The sequence below is a fragment of the Tachypleus tridentatus genome, chromosome 13 (assembly GCF_004210375.1).
Source record: "Tachypleus tridentatus isolate NWPU-2018 chromosome 13, ASM421037v1, whole genome shotgun sequence".
Classification (NCBI taxonomy): Eukaryota; Metazoa; Arthropoda; class Merostomata; order Xiphosura; family Limulidae; genus Tachypleus; species Tachypleus tridentatus.
This window is the reverse complement of record NC_134837.1, coordinates 170832912-170855489: the sequence shown is the minus strand read 5'-3', so window position 1 is coordinate 170855489 and position 22578 is coordinate 170832912. Positions and strand designations below refer to the sequence as shown.

The 22578-nt window shown below is 31.7% G+C and overlaps 1 protein-coding gene and 1 pseudogene across 2 annotated transcripts in view; both read right to left on the bottom strand.

The window, feature by feature from the left end:
• LOC143240052 (uncharacterized) overlaps positions 1-374 on the bottom strand; it is a 39638-nt pseudogene extending 39264 nt beyond the window's left edge. The window contains exon 1 of the transcript XR_013021540.1: positions 109-374. The product of XR_013021540.1 is annotated as an uncharacterized LOC143240052 (transcript). The remainder of the gene's footprint in view (positions 1-108) is intronic.
• Positions 375-10672: 10298 nt separating this feature from the next.
• On the bottom strand, positions 10673-20641 carry LOC143237254 (ubiquitin-conjugating enzyme E2 L3-like). Its single transcript, XM_076476307.1, has 4 exons — positions 20552-20641; positions 17609-17704; positions 13984-14170; positions 10673-12167 (listed from the first exon to the last, which is right to left on the bottom strand). The coding sequence occupies exons 1-4, from the start codon at positions 20576-20578 to the stop codon at positions 12013-12015; spliced, it is 465 nt and encodes a 154-aa protein (XP_076332422.1). The 5' UTR covers positions 20579-20641; the 3' UTR covers positions 10673-12012.
• Between the last annotated feature and the right edge of the window lie 1937 nt (positions 20642-22578).

The following is a 22578-nucleotide window of genomic DNA, read 5'->3' as shown; positions in this document are numbered from 1 at the left end:
ATGTTTATCGAATCTAAAGCTGCAGTTTATACATTACTATATATACATATTTATATATAAATTATAGTTCATGTAAATATACATGCGGCAGTAACCCGGCTTACTTACCTTTGCTCCAGGTAGTGCATTGCCCAATCGAAAACTTCTCCTTCCACATCTTTTAGTTTAAGACGAAAACTTCCAATGAATCCAAATCGATGCTGTACACATTCATCTGATCCTGGAGAACTTTGGTTATTAAATTCTTCAAAAAAACTTTCAATTAAATTTACTCCTTCTAACGACTTTTCCATCTCAGTACGGTATCAATACTTGTAATACGCTTTGATTCGCCCTAACTATAAAGTTCTGAGCTCTGACATCTACTGGCGACTTAATCAAATTTCCTATTGCGTAAAGATAGGAAGTGGGTAATATTTATGACGAAACGTCATTGTTATATGCTAATTGTACATGTAAAAATTCAACTTTGATAGAAGAAATATAATTCATAGCTAAAAAAATATATAATCTTAAAAATTATCACTGTGTTTACACGTCCGGAAAACGCCAATAATTTTTATATTTATATTTTCATCAGTGCAATTACACTTAAGGCGGTCATAGAAATAGAACCAACGTGAAATTACTTATTTTAATTCATATAACATTTTCTTCAATACAATATCACATAAAAATGGTATGAGCCTCTACATTTAACGTTATTAGAGTAAGAAGTTATTGTTTTGAATTAAGCACAAAGCTACACAATCTGTGCTTTGCCTACCCACGGGTATCGAAACCCGGTTTTTAGCATTGTAAGTCCGCGAACATACCGCTGAGCCACTGGGAGGCCTTAGAGCAAGAAAAGCACGAAAACTTTTAGATATTCATAAATATATAAATACTTTTAACATCGAAGCTGTAAAGAGACCGTGCCTTAAATATCTCTTAGAAAAATAACATGGTTATACTATTTGTAAAATTTTTATTTTTAAAAAGTTTCCGTTATTTATATTTATATCTTCTCTAATATAACATTAAAAGGCAACAACTACCAGTTGTACTGCGCCGATTTCGTACGTATTTATCAGTTCCCATGTAACTTTCGTAACTACATTTTCTTAGAAACAACTATCTAAAAAAGGCCGCATATATAACGTTTTATTGCCCACTACTGATGCAAAGTAATACTGAAACTTCAGAATTAATCAGACTTAACAAGTCAACTATATTCGATAAACGTTATTTTCAATACTTATAACACACATGAAGAAAGAATGACCCAGCTTGAAATATAAATAAAGAACTACAGCAGGTGTCATTCAACTTGTCACTCGGTACGCAAATTGTCTTTATCGTGCATGTATGAAAATTACCCGAGTTACACTAAAACAATACAGACACCTAATAACTTATTCCATGATCTATAGTTGTGCCCCCAACTCAACGGTAAATCTAAGGGCTTATACTGCAAAAACTGAGTTTAATGCTTGTGATTTGCTCTTAACTGTTTAACAGACAAAACTTATTTGTAGATTAAGCATATTTATATTTTTAACCTTTGTAAACGTAGTTGGTAAACTTATACTGAATAATACGCCAGAGAAATGATGTATTTATAAGTCAAGTTTAAGAGCTTGGCTAGACAAGTGTTGTTTTTTTAAAATAAATCTTGGTGAAAGGAAACAGTAATAAACGAAATAATTAAAAACAATAAACTCTTTATTTACATGATATCAGTAAGACCGACCTTTAGGGTGGGCGACGTGTGCCCCTGGACAAGGCGCCCATCCGAAGAGCCGCCAAAATTGACGTTGCAATTAGCAGTTTTTGTCAATTTTACAGACACAACGGTGCCGAACACAAAATGCACGCAGACCACGATTTTGCTTAGTGGCGATTACAGTTTACAGGAAAAACCTTAATCATTCAACCATTAGCTATGTAATAGAATGTTAAAATACCTGAGTTGTCGAACATTGCAGAATTCCAATACAAGAGAAAAAACTGTCAAAATTCATTCCTTGTTGTTAATAACACAGCCTGATGTGGCTTTACTACAAAAAAACACACACAGTGGATAATAGACTGATGTGGCTTTGTTGCAAGAAAAAACACACACACAGTGGATAATAGACTGATGTGGCTTTGTTGCAAGAAAAAAAACACACACAGTGAATAATAGCCTGGTGTGGCTTTACTACAAGAAAAAACACACACACAGTGGATGATATCCTGATGTGGCTTTGCTACGAGAAACATATACACATATGGTGGATAATAGCCTGATGTGGCTTTGCTACAAGAAAAACATACACACACACAGTGGATAACACCAATGAATTAATAATTGCTACTAACATTTATCATATTTGTGTGAGTATGTGACATGTGATTCTGTTTTGGCAATTTCCTAGTAGAACTGAACTAAAAAAGCATGCCTAAATTTAATAGGTAAGCTCGTTTTCTTTGTCCAGTGGACAGAATGATCTCGCGACCTTTGTTTTCTGAAAGATTTGGCCAGCTATTAGATCTAGTTAATGTTAATTCGGTCAACAAAGGATATTATAGCACAAATTCTTTCTCTACAGATACTATGTGTTATTACAAACCCTCTGGGGTAGAATATACATTGCTTCATTTTTGAGAACACCGAAACAAAGTGAGGACTTTTTGATCACGTATGTACGCTAGAACTACATACAAACAAAATAAATGAGAGATTTTAAATATTACTATATTAATAAAGTAGACAGAAAAGCATACTGCATGTCTGAATGTTACGCAGTATATAGCTTTTATCTGTGCAGAACAAATACACGTTTACGACCTGTGAATACTTGGTTTACAAGGATGTGAATAATTACATGAAAAACTGCGAAGAAATTAATAAAATATTACGTGAATATACCTAAATTGAGAAATATTCTGTGCGAATTATGGATAGGGAGATTCATAACCAGTTGAGTCGTTACACGTTTAGGGAGTTCATGAATTGGTGCTGAATCCATATAATTTGAATTCAACGATATAACTAATTTGTTTGTCCTGAGTTGCTTGATATTTGGGTTAAGGGTATAACTGTAGCTTCATTAACTTTGTCACAACACTTAACTATTTTTATCCTTCTAATGAGGCCTGATGTGAAAACTTTATAACATAAAAACAGTTATCGATACTTGAAAATTTGTTATATATGTTAGAGTATGATATTTTCTGGTGAAAAGAATTACTTTCTTTAAAATATAAATGTGGTGGGCCCACTATATAACTAAAAGCTTTGTAGGATACATTACGAAGTTTTTTTGTTTTTTTTTTATTTCGCGCAAAGCTACACGAGGGCTATCTGCGCTAGCTGTCCTTAATTTATCAGTGTAAGACTAGAGGGAAGGCAGCTAATCATCACCACCCACCGTCAAATGTTGGGTTACTCTTTTACCAACGTCACATTCTAATGCCCCCACGGCTGAAAGGGTGAGCATGTTTGGTGCGACCGGGATTCAAACCTGCGCCCCTCAGATTATGAGTCAAACGCCTTAACCCACCTAGCGATGCCGGGCCAACATTACGAACTAATACTAAGTCCCACTAAAACTAGTTGAGTATGTAATAAGATATAAATAAAGTGGACACAACAAAATGTGTTTTATTGTCCACAGCACTAAACAAAAGTACGTGACAGACAATTGCCTCTACGGAAGAGATAGACTGACCAAACTGCTCTTATTTCCTGACCAACTCATCCGAAATTGCTTTCTAGATTGATTAAAACTCAGGTAACATAGTTGCATTAGTAATCTAGACTTAGAGCAACTAGTGCTTCACGTGATTGGCCATTGCCATTGTAAAATAAAGGGGGCTATGACCTTAAATATTACCCGACCTCCTACACAAAGAACTGCTCTTTACTTTTATATTAAGAAACAACTTCACAACTATATCTATCCATGGGCAAACCAGGAGTTACCTTAAGGGAAAGACTGAGAATGAAAGCAACTTAGTGATTTTCTTAACAATGTGTCATGTGAAAATTGCACATACACATGTATATCTGCAAAATATTGAAATAAGGTGGAAAATGCATTTTATGATTTCATACTACAAAAGCAATGATTTCAGAAGAAACACAGGATAACAGCATTTGGTCATTTACAAAAGTTTAAACAACAGTTATAAGTATCAATTGTGATAAATCTCGTGAATGCAGGTTAGCTTCTGCGGAATGGTAACATAGGGTAACATGTATAACCTATTTTTGTCACCAATTAGCATTTAAACAAACTAAACGTTTAGATTTGTATATTGTTCAGGCCCTTGTACCTAGCTACACAATTTCCAATGATCTTGGATTAATTAAACAAGCCATCGAGGATTTTAGTTTTAAGATTTTATCTTCATAATCCTATTAGGTTACAGGGTTGGTATTTCTCATTAATAGATTAGATTTTAAACTCTTGGTACGACTAGATACTTCATTTGTTCATGATTTTCAGTTTGCTGATGTAACAAATATTCCACTGCATCATTTGGTAAACATATGTAAATTTTTATTTTGATTTTTTAACCTATTAATTTGTAATTGGTCCAATGAACTTAGCACTTTTAGCACTAATAGTTTTTAATCAATAAACCTCCAAGAAAAATGGTTAATATTACCTTCCTCTCTAAATACCATATATACTGATTTTGAATAGATAAATTGTGGATAAATCTCCAGGAATTACAAGTTTGCTACCAATTTAAGTAACAAATGTATACCCCTTTGTCATAACAAGTCCAACCTCACTGCACAGTTGGGAAGGGGGGCTGAAACATAGTACATTGGGATTTTTCCATATTTCACAAGAGTGTTATTTGTAAACAATCTGAACAGACAGTCGTAGTGATGTTCTTTCTTACTGTGAGGGTGTAGGCACATCCCAATGGTTAGCATGCCAGTCAGTGATTTGAGGTTCCATGCACTTTGGGTTAATTATAATAGTGATAATAAAATCCAATATTTGGTTAGAGACCTATCCATGCAAGAGTTCTTAATTTTGAAGTAATAGACAAGATGAAAGCAATTAGTCAATACCACCCTTTTGCAACTCTTAGTCTAACTTCTATCAATGAATAGTTGGATTGACCAGAACATTATAATGCCTCTATAGCTGAAAGGACACACGCTCAGTGAAGTTTTTGTTCAATGACTCACAGATAGGAAGTCGTGTATCTTAACCATCAGGATATGCCACTATTTTCAGAATTAAGGGCATATAAAGACCAAATGAAACATATTCTATCACCAATTTAGCTGAACTAAAAACAGCTGATATATCTTGAAACTTCAATATTCAACTGATTATGGTATATAATTTGTTATATGCAAACATACAACAAATCTATCTCTTTTTAATAAAAGTCTTAATTTTATATTTTAGTTGCAAAGTAATTAGTTTTAATGCTGTAGTTTTGGCATAGAACATTGGTTAAGAAAGAAGCTAAATTCATTCCATCCTAGTTACCCATTATTCTGGATCATTTACCAATTGTTACCATGTGCACTTCTCAAGGAAAATATTTATGTAGAGTGGAATATACTATGTGAAAATAGACAGTGATAATTTTCACAAGTGAGTCAGGTGGTATTCTGAGGATATAACATCCCTTATATTTCAGTGGGAATGATAAATAGGGACATGGGTAGCAAATGTGTCCCAAGAAGAACATAATTATTGAAGTGTATGTAATGCTGTGTTTTCTCAGTCTGAAGTTCAAGACATTTTTCTTCTTTCTCATATAAATATCTGGAGACTCCATTAAAGTGCCATCCCAAGTAATTTAGATTTATTTTTATTATTATTTTAATAATATAAAATATTATTTTATATTATCTTGCACTGTGTCCAATCTATTTAATTCTTCCCAACTCAGTTGAAGTAAGATAACACAGCTTAACTCTGTATAATAGTTATTCTGTTAAACCTGTTCTTTATCATTCTTGAAAGAAATCAATGCTCCTGAGCATGTGAGCAAATGCATGTCATATTTCACATTCACTCACTTTTCTTCATACAGTTAATTTTTAGTATTATTTTTTGGTTCAAGTTGTAATTCATTTGTTTATACATTCAAATCTGTTCATACCATGAAAAATGTTCACCAACAACTTTTTTTGCAAAGTGGTTTAATATGCAAGTACTAGGTATGTTATTTTTCCAAGAGTTTGTTCTTAACTACAGAGTTTTGTATATATTTTTAAGTTTGAATTTTGAACATACTAAATCCATTGGAGGTCATGAACTAAATCCAGCCTGATATATTGTAGCAGGTTCAAGAACTAATCTACTATTTCTTGGGATAATTGCATTGTATTCTATTTTACCTTGGGTATAGATTATTTTAAGGTTGTCACATAAAACATTGATACTTCTGAATCCTTTGGATTCAGTTTCTAGATTGGTAAACTGTAGACAAAGAATGTGCACAATTTAGCAATTCTTTGGCCAGCTAAGAAGAAAAATATGTGCTGCAAAGCCCTATTTTTTGTTTTCATTGTTAACAGAGTTCTATATAATTGCCTTACATTTACTTTTCTTTGTTTCGTGCAACAGTACAGTATCAATCGATCATTATTCTTCTATTTTCTTTTTATATAAACTTAACTTTACTATAACTTCAACATTGTATCTTTCCTCCTTCATTCCATCTGTCACAAGTCACTACATCTGTCCTAATAATAACATTTTATACTTGATAATATACAAATTATCAGCTAACAGTTTAACGGAACTTGCCATTCTGCTTGTTAAGTCTGGATTTCTAGAAGTTGCAGAAATAACTGTGCGTTAAGTATAACTTTGAAATAATCATAGTGGTATATATGCCAGCTGCCTCTGCACCATTCTTAAAATGTTTATTTTTTGTTGAAACTGTAAGCTTAGTATCTCTGATTTCAATAAAACTTACTATATCAGACTTATTTCTCACCTTAGCTCATTGAGTAATGTGCGGTGTGTATATTAGTTGATGATGACTTGAGTATTCAAAATGTGTATACTAATGTATTAGTCACTGTATTTGTTTTACACCAAAAACATAAATGAAAAAATGTAACTATTATCTCATGATGATGAGAAATCCACTTGAAGTAAAGATGTATTATTAAGACAGCTGGTATGAGTATTAGCACTTTCATTAAAATAATGTACAGAACATTTCAACCTTAAGCCATCCTCAGGTTAATAAAGAAAGTTTGGAACTGACCATTGCTGGGCACATCTTAGGGACTAGAGGGTAAATGGGTATGGGATTGTAGGGGGCATTACAGTTAGATGTTAGGTTATTAATTAGTATAGGTATAAAGTTGTTCCTTTATACTGGAGAACATAATATACTCCTAATGTCAAACTTGTAGATATACACGAGACCTTGATATATACCACCCAACACACACTGTTAAAAAACTGCTCAAATAAAATAACACAATTCAATAATAATGATTTACAAGGTTTTGCAATTACATAGTTAAAATCATTGGAATAATTTGCAACCAAAGGCAATGTTAATAACTATATCAAATTACTAGGAATTGGCATGGTCTAGTGGTTAGAATGTTGGGTGTACATTGGGAGGTTTGAGATCATGCCATACACTTTCACATGTAGGAGTATATAATTAGGATTAGAGAATCATGCTATTCTGGTAAGAATAGTTACATAGTAGATGGTGTTTGATACAAGTCTTTAGATTTTTTACATTATTATTTTAGTCTAGAAATTTTCATTTCATTTCAAAAATCCCAAACTAATGATCTCAGATGTGTGAATAGCTATATCTCATTTTTGGTTCTAGTGCAATAATTGGAACATTAGAATTACCATTAACCTAGGTTACTGTTACTTCAGTTACAACATCTACAAGCATTGTTGATAATTTGAAACAATAATGGGTTGATTGATTGATTTAGAGTTTTATGGCACAAAGCAGCTGAGCTATCTGCGCCAAATGTCTGGTAAAAAGGTAAAAATAAAGTAAATGTAGTAAAATACATAAAAGGAAATGAAGGTAAAACAAAACATCATTGAAAACAAGAAAAAGTATAAAATCAATGTTGACACCTAGTCTACAATGTGAAGAGAGAAAGCAGAGTAAAAGAAGTTGTAAAGGGCTTTCTCAAGCAAAATGGTAATGATCATAACCCACCAGGAAGACTAACAGGTAAGTACAAGAACCACCGTCAGTCACCTGATGTTGGCCTTTCCAGTCCTGGTTTTGGGTTATGTGTCATAGCAGCCATTATCAAAATGTAAAATAATAGAAGTTTTAAAAGACATAGAGCAAAATCATAATAATGAGTAGCCAAATGTCCAGTAAAAAAATAAAAGTAAAGTAAAGGGAGTAAAATTTGTAAAAGTAAATGAAGGTAAAAACAAAACAGCAATTAAAAACAGAAAATGGCATAAAACCAATGTTGACATCCAGTCTACAAAGTTGTAAAGGACTTCCTGTAGCAGAATGGTAATGATCATAACCTGCCAGGAAGACTAACAGGTAAGTATAAGAACCACCGTTAGTCACCTGAAGTTGGTCTTTCCAGTACTGGTTCCAACAATAATGGGACCACATCCTTTCTTAGATAACTGCTTAAACTAAAGTTGCTAATCCAGTTCAACAGAGCAAGTAGGTTACCTTCTAGCTTAAAATTCACAACTACCTCATGGTTCAGTCTTTTCCACTTTTTGACTACTGTCTCACTAACCAGGGAAACAACTATAACTGGCAGAGCAAGTGTGAATTGCCATGTCCAGTACTTCATTGGTCTGGGAGCCTTGCACAACACCAATAGGGTCTCAACCTCACTAAGTACCACACCACTCTAGCAACTATTAGTTATCTCTTCTTCCCTTGCACCAAATTTAATTCTCAGGAACAAGGCTTGATTTGTAAACACCAATCACTAATTGGTGTTCCTTCTGTGCTTGTTGAAGTATCAAAATCATGAACCTTCCCAACATCAGCAGAAGTCCTACATCCAGGAGGAATTTCTCTGAGACTTTATATCTCTTGTACAACTGTTTCTCTTCACAAATACTTCTGTCTGCAGAAAATGCCATTATTTAAACCCATACAAATTACAGAAATAACCCCCACAAATAGAACAAGAGATTAAAAAAGAACATAGTTAGCCTGAACAAAATTGACTTAACATTTCTGTGGACCACACATGTGAAATTTATGGATTCAAAAGGAAAATTTTTTGATTAAAATAACAAGGTAAAAATCCTAAAGTCTCTTGTACCACACACCACCTACTATGTAACTACTCTAAACAGAATAGCATGATTTTCTAATCTTAATTATATACTCCCACACGTGAAAGTATAATGGCATAATCTCAAACCTCCCAATGTACACCCTAACACTCTAACCACTAGGCCATGCCAGTTGCTAGTAATTTGATATAGTTATCAAAATAGCCTTTAGTTGCAAGTTATTTCAATGATTTTAACTATGTAATTGCAAAACCTTGTAAATCATTAGTATTAAATTGTGTTATTTTATTTAAGCAGTTTTATTAAGTGTGGTTCAGCATATATCAAGGTCTCGTGTGTATTTACAAGTTTGACATTAAGAGCACGTTATGTTCTCCAATATAACATTTTGACCTATGTAAGTTAATAAAGCTACTGAAGGTCCAACATTTAGTTTTCTCTGTTGTTCATCTTTTAAACATAAAAAGTTTATTTAATGTTGTATCTATTTAGCTAATGGCAAAACAAACTATATAAAGTGCTTTCCTTGAATAAAACAGCTAATTTGACTCCTACATTTATTCCTCTAACATGCCCCACATATGATGTAGCAAAATGACAATAATTAATATTTCACTGCCAAACTTTACACTTGTTCATATGACTTTTTACAACTAATTCATAGAATTCCCAACTGTCACTGGAATAGTTTAAATTTAATTTTAAAATGAAGGATTTTTAGCATCAGTCAAGTAATACTCAGTATCTACTGGAAAACTACAGTGAATTGTTAGTGTAATAGTTCTTAAAGTAGCAGTAGTCATTTAAGACTATCTGGACAGTATTACAGGCAAAAACAAAACCAAAAACAATGCTAACAGAACATACAATATCAACACTGTCTTTTAATATTTTTCACTGTTTATCTGTAAAGTTGGTAAAGTATCAATATTTTGTCCAAAACTGTTTAGCCAATTTTTTTCTGATGCAAGGTATTGTTCTAAATTGTACATACATAATTTTGTTGTTTCAACACTTAAAAGTATGATCAAAGAAAATAATTATAACAGAAGAAGCTTTCATATGCATTATTTAAGAGTTGTAACTGGTATTTTTTTTATGTTTCAGGGGAAGTGACTTACTACATTTAATCAGATACATTACTTATGTAACATATTTTTCTGTTTTACACACCCCACAAGCATTATGTAGTGTTTGTGAATGTGTAGAATATTCACTTTAGAAAGTCTTGACCATTAGATATTTTTTAAATGCCAAGTATATGAAAATGTGAAATTTTATTCTTTATCTATACATTCTTTAAACTTTTAAGAAGATTATTGTAGATAAGATTTTCTAGATTTCTAGCTCCTTGTTAATGCTCTGACCTGAGCACGCAGTAATTTCCTAAACCTGACCAAAAACTAATTAAAACATGTTCACCAAACACAAATCAATAGTTTTAAATATTTAATCATTTATTCTTAATTGTCCTTTAATATTAATATAGTCATCATTAAAATAATGAAACGTAAATCAATTAAAAACCTATAGGAAATACACTCTCAGTACAAACTTACGACAAGAATATTGAGGTTACATAGATGCCCATGGAGTTAAGTTTTCTATTTTCCACAAAATAATACAGTATTAACCTACATTTTATGCTGATCATAAGAACAAGTATTAAGATCACACTGAAAAAAAATACTCATACTGCACATTAAGAAATCATTATCAGTGTGTGCTTAACTGAACCATACACCAAGGGTATATGAAGACAATTATCTTTAATACCAAAAGTATTCAAGTATAATGTAAATACACTGAACTGTATTTATATACAGTATTTCTGAGATACAAATATCACAAATTTGTTGGAAAAACAACAACACTCAAACCATTCCTTTGGTTTTCAAAAATTATAATCTAAAACTGAATCTAATTTTTGAGCTATAAAAAGCAAAGTATGGCTAATATCTGTCTTGTCAGAGTTCTAGCTATCTGCTTATATAATCTGATGTCCAGGTAAACTTCTAGTAATTTTAGCTTGTACATTTATTGCAGCAAGATAATACACTAAGTGCATGATTCTAAATCAGATAAAACAGTTATGTATGCAATTCTACATAAGACACATTTTGCATATTTATTTTAAAGAATTAAGACATTTTTAGTCTGATGAGAAACCACATACTTCAAATTATTCATAATATCTTTAAAAATGTCCTTTTGGTCTTACAGTGCACTGAGCTGAATAATTAAATTTTATTAAAGAACGTTTACTGGAAAAAATGAAATTATACACACACACACACACACACATTCAAAACAATTACAACAAGGCATAGATAACTATACTTTTTCACTGGACAACAGTTGTTTTTTTTTCAATTAGTACAGAAATCTTGGAGATAATCCTGTCATGAAACTAGGTTAAAGAGAAGCTCTGACAACTCAAGTATATAAGAGGAACTTGATATGAGTTTAAAACTTCATACTAGGCAAACTTACATTTTTATTACTGATAAACCTAAAACACTAATTTAACATAATTTACTGATACACTTAATTTAAATAAGCACTAGTAAACAACATTTGATTTAGGTTACATCATCAAAAGGAGAAGGTTTCCTTTTACCAGCTATATTATCTGGAGTTTTTTTTATCTTTGGTGCTGGAGTGTTGATGATATTTTATGCATTAGAGAACTATACAGGGTTTTGTATGTTTCTTCCTTTTTATACTGTTATAATAGTGTTTGTTTGTGGTATTTAAAAAAAACAAAAGATATTAGTTAATCAGATGGCCGTTTTTCAGAGAATTTCTTGGTATACTCTTCAGCATTCTTAAAAAACTTTTTCCTGTCCTTGGCATATTCTTCAGCTAAATCAGCCCTAAGAGGATGTTCTGGTTCTGGATCATTGACTAGAGCCACTAATGCTTGAATCACTAACAAAAATATGTTTACAAAAACTATGTTATGATCAAAAGTTTGTTAAAATATTTCATTTGACAAGATAAACAGCAAAAACTTGTTATAACTTTTATGAGTATTGTCTTTAACTAAGGTGGAGTTACAGAATAACATAAACCTTCCCACAAACTTGCACAATCTGAAAGACTTACTTTCAGACATGGATTACTACCAGTACCATTTTGAGCACTGTAATCATGAAAAACTGTTTACACTTTGTCATTAAACATGGTTGATTTAAATACTAAAAAACCTCTCATCATTGTCTAAAAGTAGAGGAAATTATGAATAACCCATGTGCATATATTTCTGAAAACTGGTATTGTTCAATAAAACCTTTTTCTAACCTTCTGTTTTACTTGAAAGCAAGAAAGACCTTCTGAAACAACATTAAAAAAGATAACACTTTAAAAATATATTTCATAAAATTACAAATTTTACTTCATTAAATAACAGGAACCAAACTAGTTAAAATCTACAGAATCAAGCACTATTAACATTTATCAGTCTGACTAAATCATTGACAGAGAATGCTCCCCATGGAATTACATGTGTCTAAGTACAGTAGCTGATTTGGTTTACTTTTACACATATACTCATTACTTAATTTATTTAATTTTGAAGCTATCCATGTATGCAACTAGATTTACAATTAAGGCTTTCTTCATCATACAACACTAAGTTACAAAACCACACATCATATTAAGCAATTTATATCACCTTGGTAGCACTTATGTTGGCATGTCTTCATTTGTCTTTATGTAAATACACAAAAATTTAAGTAGCAGTTTTTAGTCATCTGATTTTTCCTTTAAACATAAACAGTCAGTCTGACATCAACTATTTAGCTCACAAAACTAATAAATACTAGTTGTAAACAGACAGAACTGTTTATTCCTGAGCTTCTCTAATACACCATCATCAAAAGTTCAAACACAAATGGCTGTTTAACAGTATTAAAAAAGACTGTAGTAAACAGAACCATGGGTAACAATACTAAAGATAACTATACTAAACAGTACTATGTTTAAAAATGATTTAATTTAGATGACTACATTAAACAGTACTTTGTTTAACAATATTTAAGAGGACTACAAGAAACAATACTAAAGATGACTATAATAAACAGTACCATGTTTAGCGATAATAAAAATGACAATAGTACTGTTTGGAGAAACACAAATAATGACAGAAGTTACAATTCAGATGCATAACAAACATACAAGGCATTGTAATACTTTGCTTATATGAGAAAAGATGACCATATAATAAATTGGAACAATACAAACATGAGATTTGAGCTGCAGCCAAGAAAAAGAATGATAAAATATGATCTCTACATGCACCTAACTGAAAACACAGACAGCAGAAAGTGGACCCCCCTGCCCAAAAAAAAAAAAAGGTTCTAATAGGGTAAATTCTGAACAAGTTGATAGCACATCAGACTTTCTATCAAGACCATGGATTATAACCCAACTACCATCACAAAAATCCTTCTCAGAAAACAGCAGCAGATTAAAACCTAAAACTTAAAATATAAACTAGTTAATAATTAGCATCTCACAACAAAACAAATAAAGAAGTAAATAATCAATATTTCAACTTGCATGATTCTATTAGCTACTCACAATTTCAGTAGCAATAGTAGATTATCAAAATGAGGCAAGTAAAAACCTGTTGGTAACTCGAAGCTAATTTGTAATCACAACAACTTGTAATTATTGACATTTTTTTTACTTATGACATACAAAAAAAACTAAAAACTGTTACTATCATTTTAATTTTTTTTACCTTGATCTGTTTTGGTTGCTGGCTTCCAATTTTCTGCACTAATGATGGGTAGGCATACTTGGCCTTTTTCATCAATGTTTGGATGATAAATCTTTGTACGAAATGTGATTTTTGGAGGCTTGAATGGGTATTCTGCAGGAAAGTTTATTTCTATACGGAAAGCTCCTTTGTTATATGGTGCATTATCCTGTAAAATTTGTAAAAATATTGTATACTTGTTGTTTTTTTTTACTTCAGAAGTTATACTTAACTAAAAAATCTTTTTTAACAACCTAAAGTTAATGTTTTCCTAAACTAAGAATGTATTTACAATCAATTTCTTACTTCCCAAAGGAAGACCATGAGGTGTGATAAAAAATTACAAACACACCTTTGGAAGACCACACCACTTCTGAGCCATGTATACTTTTCAGCCTGTAGAAATGTGCCACCAAACAGGCAAAAACATGGTGGAACACCAAGAAAAAATAACAAAATGGGGCCACCTGATGTAGAATGACTAGAGCATGACAGACTAAGTGTAAATTCAATCTCAACAAACACCTGATAGCATTTAGAATTTTACACCACGTTCATGGTAGGGAAAGTGTCCTCTACCTTTCAACTGAGAAAGGGGTAATGGTAAAGAAGAGGATTTCCTACATCAAAAGCCCATCTACAAATATGAACACTTCCAACACTAGATCCACTAGGAACAAACATGTGCCAGATGGTAGAAAGGAAGAGAGCCCAGGTGGGTGTTTACATGTGGTTTAAAACTTTGTGATGCTGGTAATTCTGTTTTCCAGTCCATGTCAGGAGGAGGATACACCACCTTACATAAGCTGGAAGTCATCTAGTTATAACCAATAAGAGATCCACAGGAAAGCAAAATGTAGCAGATGGTAGGAAGAGGGACAACAATTTTGGAATCCATTGAAAACCTGGCAGCAATGGGAACTTATTGTCAAGTATGCAGAAGGTAAAGGATGCCTATCAAATGTGTAAGCACTTCTGTGGTTGGACTGCCTCTGACCAACTTTAGACCCATAGCAACTGACATCCAGGAAGGGGCAAATTACACTTTTTTTTCATTTATACACACACACACACATGAATAGTGCTACATTCAACACTTAGCAGTATCTGGAATTGTACATAAAGTCTGCAGTAGAAATGTAGTCAAGTCATAGGCACCCACAGAATGCCACCACCCTACTCTAACCTGAATGGTGTGCAAAACCAGAAGAATAGGCATCCACAGTTGACCATGACAAGAAACTATTAAGTAGCAAGAACTACTATACTCCAATAAAAAAAGGATGGAAATAATGTGTTGGACAGTTCAGAGGACCGCAGCACTGGAGACAGTGCAAATGGTGACTACAAGACCTTATACTGAAAAGCAGAGCAACCATGTTGACAGAGTGCATTATCCAATTCCTAGCAATATGTGGAATTATACATCAGTTTGACCCATGACTCATAGTAGGACAAGTGTCAAATGTCATAGAAAATCAGAGATCCCTGTCTGCTATACATGTTAATCCATCTGTGTACAATTTGGAACAGACTTATTTATGAAGCAAAAGACTGAAGTACACTTTTGAGCTGTCCTCCAGAACACTCCACCTCAATGATGAGCATAAAATGACCTTTTTTATGTTATTTTTATACATTTTCTATGAAAGTATAAAGGACATATTGGATGGATTTGATCAACTCACCCATGTCAGCCTCTGGAATGGTACCTCATACCTGTGGTAGGAATAGTTTCAATGTCTTAGTTATCTAGTATATTCATACATTGTACAGTGTAGAATTAAGACTAAATGTACCTGGGTCAGTCAACACTCACCACAAAGTGATATCCATATATGCAATAAAGGCTCCTGCAAAGAAAATAAAAAATGAATAGAGTACTTACCACTACAGATAAACAGTTACAGCACTAATTATGTCTCCTATGGGAAGATGGAAATGTGTAGCCAGGAGCAGAGTAAGCTGACAGATCTCATGGGAAGACAACAAAAATGTACAATTGTCAGAAGAAAGGAAAGAAAATGCTAAAAAAAATGAATTGGTGATGTCAACCCAGGAGAGTGACTGAAAAAAGTCACAAGAGAGGTGATGACTTCATGGAAGAAATAAACAAAATCAGGAACTGTGAAAGGTGACAAAGGAGTTGGTGGGATAACATTCCATAAAGGCAGAGGTGGAACATAGAAAACAGGAGATAAATACAGAATATAACACACCTGAATAACAAATCTACCAAAGGGGAAAAAGGTATTGACAAGTCCCCTGAAACAACATACAACTAAGACACATATTCAGGATGGAGGAAAAAGTGTCCACACCCAAAACTAAGAGATTACTGAAAACCTTTTTAGTACAGTCATTAGTGTATTCTGATTGTAGCATAAAAGTGGTCAACTCCCTATGGACCAGAGTTGCCATGGTGTCAACCCATTAGACATATTTGGAAATTCTGATCTGCAGTAACAGTAGTGGTAGTCATAATCGCTCAATACTGAAAATCTATAACTCCTAAAATCGAAAGTGGGAAGATAAAATAATTCATAACTCATCAATGAATAGAACAAAAATGTAACATAACAAATTAACTGAAGAAGAGAGACATTCTTGAAAGTAAAAGCCTGTGGATAGGTTAAAGAAATTAATCAGTGAAAAACACATCTAATGAGTAGAAGCGAGAAGTGATTAAACGTGCATGATTAGAGAAGGTGCCATTATGATAGGGGTGGTGACTTACTCCTATTGGTGGAGGATTGCTACATGATCATTTGCATCTTAGAATGCATTGATAAGTGGGAGTTACAAAGCTAGTGGTGAGTGTAAAGTTGCACCAACAGAGGGCTTTTCTTTTTTTAAAGAAGATATCTCATTGAAAGCTAAGTAAAGATTTAGAATAACTGATAAGTACTTGCATAAAGGGGAAAAAAAGTTATTTTACAATTTTTTTTTATCAATAGCATATTAAAAGTGGTTCTTTCAATAAAGAGCCTGTAATTAAGAGGTACTTTCAGCATTCTATAACAATTATTTTTGTTGTACTATTCTAATATTATCATCACAGTTATTTCATATTTCAAATAAGCCAATTAAATTTTAAAATGGTTGTAAACAATTATCTGTAAAGGCAAGTCATTTTTAAAATAATTTTCTCAAAGATAACTATTTTATGTTTAAAATTCCTCCTTAATATACTCAAATGGTGATAGAGTTAAATAATTATTTTAAATATATGGCTCTATACTGTTGGTTCATTATTAATAAGGATACATAAACTTTTCTATTTAAACATTTTCCAAAGACTGTGATTTATTACTTTCCATCCAAAGCCTCAGTAAAACAGATATTTTATTGAATTTATATATATTTTTCCACACACAATTTACCAGCACTGGATACACATAAAATTGAAGTTACACATGCATAGTAGCTTCTAAAATCACTAAATATTATGTCACAAATGTTATGCTATATTACAAGATGAACAATTTGAGATATTATTAAAGGATCCTTTTATGGCTCATTGCACATGATATACTGCATTAATAATAAGACTATTCAGAAATTAATAATAAAAATTCTCATTTTATTTATCACAGATGAAACTTACAGGCAAAATTAGACCCTGCCAAACAAGGATATTGCTTTCATCTACTTGTATATTCCTGAATGACTTCATTGTGGACTTTCGAATATCCAGTAGTTCCTGTATTAATAAAACCATTCTAATAAATTACACATGAAACTAAGCAAAAGTTTGTATCTTTACTAACAACAACAAAAAGAAAAAATGTATGATTTAATTATTTCTTGTTCCATCAAAACAGAAATAATGGTTTTAAAAACAGAAAATAGTAACGATCAGTTAAAAGATTTTGATCTTTAAAATTTGCCACATTCTAAAAATTTGATTGTTAATATTATCATTGAGTGAATATTCTTTAATTAACATCAGAAAAAAAATACTACATCAACGAATGTTGTTTATGATATTATAATTATTATAATTACTTTTAAAAACAGAACAGTTTAAAAACTATTCACTTAATAACAAAACAAATTCATACTTTGACACTTTACATATTAATGAGGTTTAAACTGTTTAACAAGAAAACTATAAAAATATAAATTTTCTTAACTTTTAACATATTGATAATTTTTACATTAAATATATCTTTGAATATCAATTATTATATTTATCATACATGTCTAAATTCCACTGAAATAATGTTAATACATGAGAATGAAACAATGCAAATTTATTATATTTGAATAAATTATAATTGCAAATAAATAGCAAAATCATGAAAAAGATACATCAAATACTAAAATCAAAATGATTCTTCAAAAGTTATTTGTGAAACAAATATAATATCTGAATTGTCTTTCACTCTACATATACTTTCCTGTATATGAAAAAAAAGTGACAAGTATACTACATGAAAGCTACCAATTTATTCTTCTGTATGTACATTAAGTACTTATAGTAAATTTATTTAATACAGTTGTTTCATTAGATCCAAGTTATATCTGGTTATCTTTTGAGCACTACACTTGTTTAGCTGTATTTGACAAACTCTACAAAAAACAGAAATAACTGAACTGTGTATAATGTATCTAGTACTGAATATTTCTAGCTGTCCTGAGAATGTTGAGATACTATGAGATGACTTGGATCAGTGGATTACTTGGGCAAATAACCTTTTTTAAGTATATTATGTACAAGATAGTGCATTTGCATCACTTCTGATGTAGCCATTTGTATGGAATTTTAAAAGAATAAACATTTTGCCAAAGGAACAAAATATTCAGAAAACCTATTTGTTTTCTCTTTGTAGCATAAAACATGAAAGTAAAATATAATTTTTAGGATTTTACTTTTATTTATCAATGAATACAATCAATACAATGCCATTATCAACTCACTTTATATACATGTATATTTTTCATTTTATTACACATGCTTACAGGAACTACCAAACTTTACTAGACTTCTACTGTAGATAAAAGCAATGTAATAATATTATTGTATTAATTTAAATATGTTTGTTACTGTATATGTGTGTGTGTGTGTCTGACAGTTTGTGAACTAAAGTGAGATATCTTTACATAAATTTTGGTTTGAGTTTTAAGACTTGTGCAGTTTCACATGTTTGTATGTCACAGATCTCCATAATTCAAAATGTTCAAATTTTAAGAGCATGCCAGTTAAAAGTAAAAATGGGTAATTATCTTTCTATACAAATCATTAGTTTTCATAGATGTTCCATATGGCATTGAAAATTAAATGTTTGAAAGTCTTCAGGTCATCTTTGTTATAAATCCAAACTGCAGGCTTTAAAAAATGAGTTGTTTCCAGTTGCTTCACAATTGTATTTTATTGCTACGATCCTAAAATCTTTCCCAGTGTTTCTTATAAAATAAAATGTTGACATGGGCTTCAAAATTCTAATTGACTTCTAAATTCATGTAATTCACTTGTAATGATTGCAAGAGTAAATGGTAGTTTTCTCTAGTAAGCCTCTACCAATGATGTAATGGGCAACTTATAATTTAGCTATTATCACAATTTCTGAAACTATTAAGACTACATCAGGAACATTTATAAGGTTTTTTTAGATGCATCCTGAGCATTATTATATACACAGAGATAAACAAGACAAAGAGTAAAGAGATGACCAGTCCAAATGATTTGACTTTGTAGATGCAATGCATCAAAGTTGCATGTTTATAATGACATTTAACATGCAGTATTGTTCTGAAACCTCCAAGATCTGTAATGGGATCTCCAAAATTGTCCTTACCTTCTTGCTTTTGCAAGTTAGTGTTCATTTGGAAACACATACACAGTTTTGTCCTTTTTTATCTGTAAGAGGATATTGACCTAGAAAGAATTCTGTGAAAGGCTACTTCTATAATACTCAGGATGAAATTTTATTATGGAGATAGGGTTAGAACTATTTACTTACTTCCTCTTTAGAAAATTATCTGGGCAACTGACAAGGTTAAGGCTCCTGATTTCATAGCGTTATAAGCTGAAGGCAATAAGATGACAGGAGTGTAATATTTGAAAAAAAACAAAAACAGGCTAAGCTCCAATTAAACTTATTTTATTATCAATGTTATTATAATAGGGTGACTGATTTATGTACTGAGCTACTGTTGTAATATTGTTAGTAGAAGAGTCGAACAATTTACAATGAATAAAAAATAGCTAGAGAATGACGGTTGTTGTATAATTTTATAGAAAGTTTGTAGTTATTAAATATAACTTACAAAACTACACCTCATAATATAACCAACAATATAGTCTAAGAAAATGTTGGTTTATACGACGTAAAGAGGGGTATGATCCTAACTAGCAGTAATAAAATAATATTAATATATAAATTTGTAATACTAACTAATAATTACCTAAATTTATGATAATAATCCCCTTTAACGAACACACACATGTACATAAAAATAGTATATTAACATTATAAAAATAAAACTGACGTACACACAAAGCACAAAGTAAAGCATTCTAAGAAAATTTTAATATTCGTTTTACCTTTTGTAAACGCCTTGTTGCTGCCATTTCCAGAATAGAATTTACAGAAAAAGAACGAGGGAAAAGCTGATAAAAGCGACCTCTGATATGTTATGAATTATTGTATTCGAACATAGTAAAATTGTCAAAAACAATCAAGTCGCAAATGTTTAAAAATAACTATTCTGTGTTATTTTCCTATTTAAAACAGATAACATACAATAGTCTAAATTTTATTAAGTTCATTTCATGATAGAAAGATACACGTATTAAAATATTCTTGTTACCTGTTTCCCTCGTTAAGGTTAAACATTATTAAAACAGGAATAGAACGAGGAATTTGGAGAGGGGGTCACTATTACAATTGTAAACAAAGGCATTTTTTTTTCGAGACGTGTAACGTTGAGATGCGGATGTATAAGTGATTCAGGCCTACTCCGAAAAGCTTCTTTTAAAATCAGAGCTAAAATTTTGCTTTCCAGATTCCGCATTTCTCAACATGATTTAACTACTGTATTCGGAACCGTTTAACGTTTTATTCAATAAACAAAAAGTACAGTTAAGCCAGGGTTTGTTTGTTTGTTTTGGAATTTCGCACAAAGCTACTCGAGGGCTATCTGTGCTAGCCGTCCCTAATTTAGCAGTGTAAGACTAGAGGGAAGGCAGCTAGTCATCACCACCCACCGCCAACTCTTGGGCTACTCTTTTACCAACGAATAGTGGGATTGACCGTCACATTATACACCCCCACGGCTGGGAGGGCGAGCATGTTTAGCGCGACGCGGGCGCGAACTCTCGACCCTCGGATTACGAGTCGCACGCCTTACGCGCTAGGCCATGCCGGGCCATGTTAAGCCAGGGACGATCACTGTCAGAGATATACTGCGTGTTGCGATTATAATAACACATAATAAAATGAAATTAATAAACCATTTGTAAATATATTTTCCATTATTTTTCTATCTAATAAATTTAATTTATTAAATTTTATGGTATTTTCTTAAAAGCAAGGAGGAGCATAAGTTCATTCTTCGCCCAAGGCCCATGAGTTCCTTAACGCGGCACTAACTATATTCCTGACTTGTAATAGAAGTGCACTCTTATGTTCAAATAAAAGACATTATCTTTTTAACTTGTCTTTTATCTGGTATAATCCAAGATCATACACTAATCTCTAATAATAATTAAAACCTGAAGCGCTTAAATTGAAAAGTATTCCCCTTTTCTAATTGCAATGTCAAAAAATTTATATATATATATGTATTTATGGAAAATTACATTTCGAACCAGTACTCCTTGTCAAATCGTAGAGACTAGAAAAAATAACCTATATAGAATTTAAAAATTGCGTGGAGAGAAGTTTGAATTTTCTCCGCACTTTAATTGTGGGTGCTGGAATTGTAAATAGCGGGGTGTTGCTGAATGTCTTTCTTCCCTCTGGTCAGTACTTCCACAACAGAAATAGTGAAAGGTTGCTTTAGTATTTTTTCTTTAATGTGTCGTGCATTTTATATATTTTCTGTCATCAGCTTAGCTGATACAAACATGTAATATCTAGTTCTTGTGAAAACCCAACTTTTCTGTACAAGTAAGATAGTACCAAAACTCCTTAAACATAACTTGGTCCGATTATGCTATTTTTTACTGAAATATTTTATACTGCATATAATTACTTTAACTGTATTACAACGATTGGATGTATCTAAATGTATGTGTTAAAGAAGGTTAAGAAACATCAATTTAAGTAGAACTATTTATTTGCTTATGTATTACCAAAGTACGCTAGTATTTACCAATTAATCAAAAGTTAGATTACACATACCTGCGAATTTAAACTTCATGAAATTTGTTTTGGTTTCAATAACCGATTTTCCATAATTCAACTTCGCAGATTTTGAAAATTATATTAATTTTCTTCTTTCAAGTAAAGATTTTAGGTTTTTTTCTACAAACTGTGAATCAATAAATATCTTTTACTTTGATCAAATTTACAAAAAAAAATACAGAATATGTCATATATTATGTCATTTACATAACATTCTTTTGTC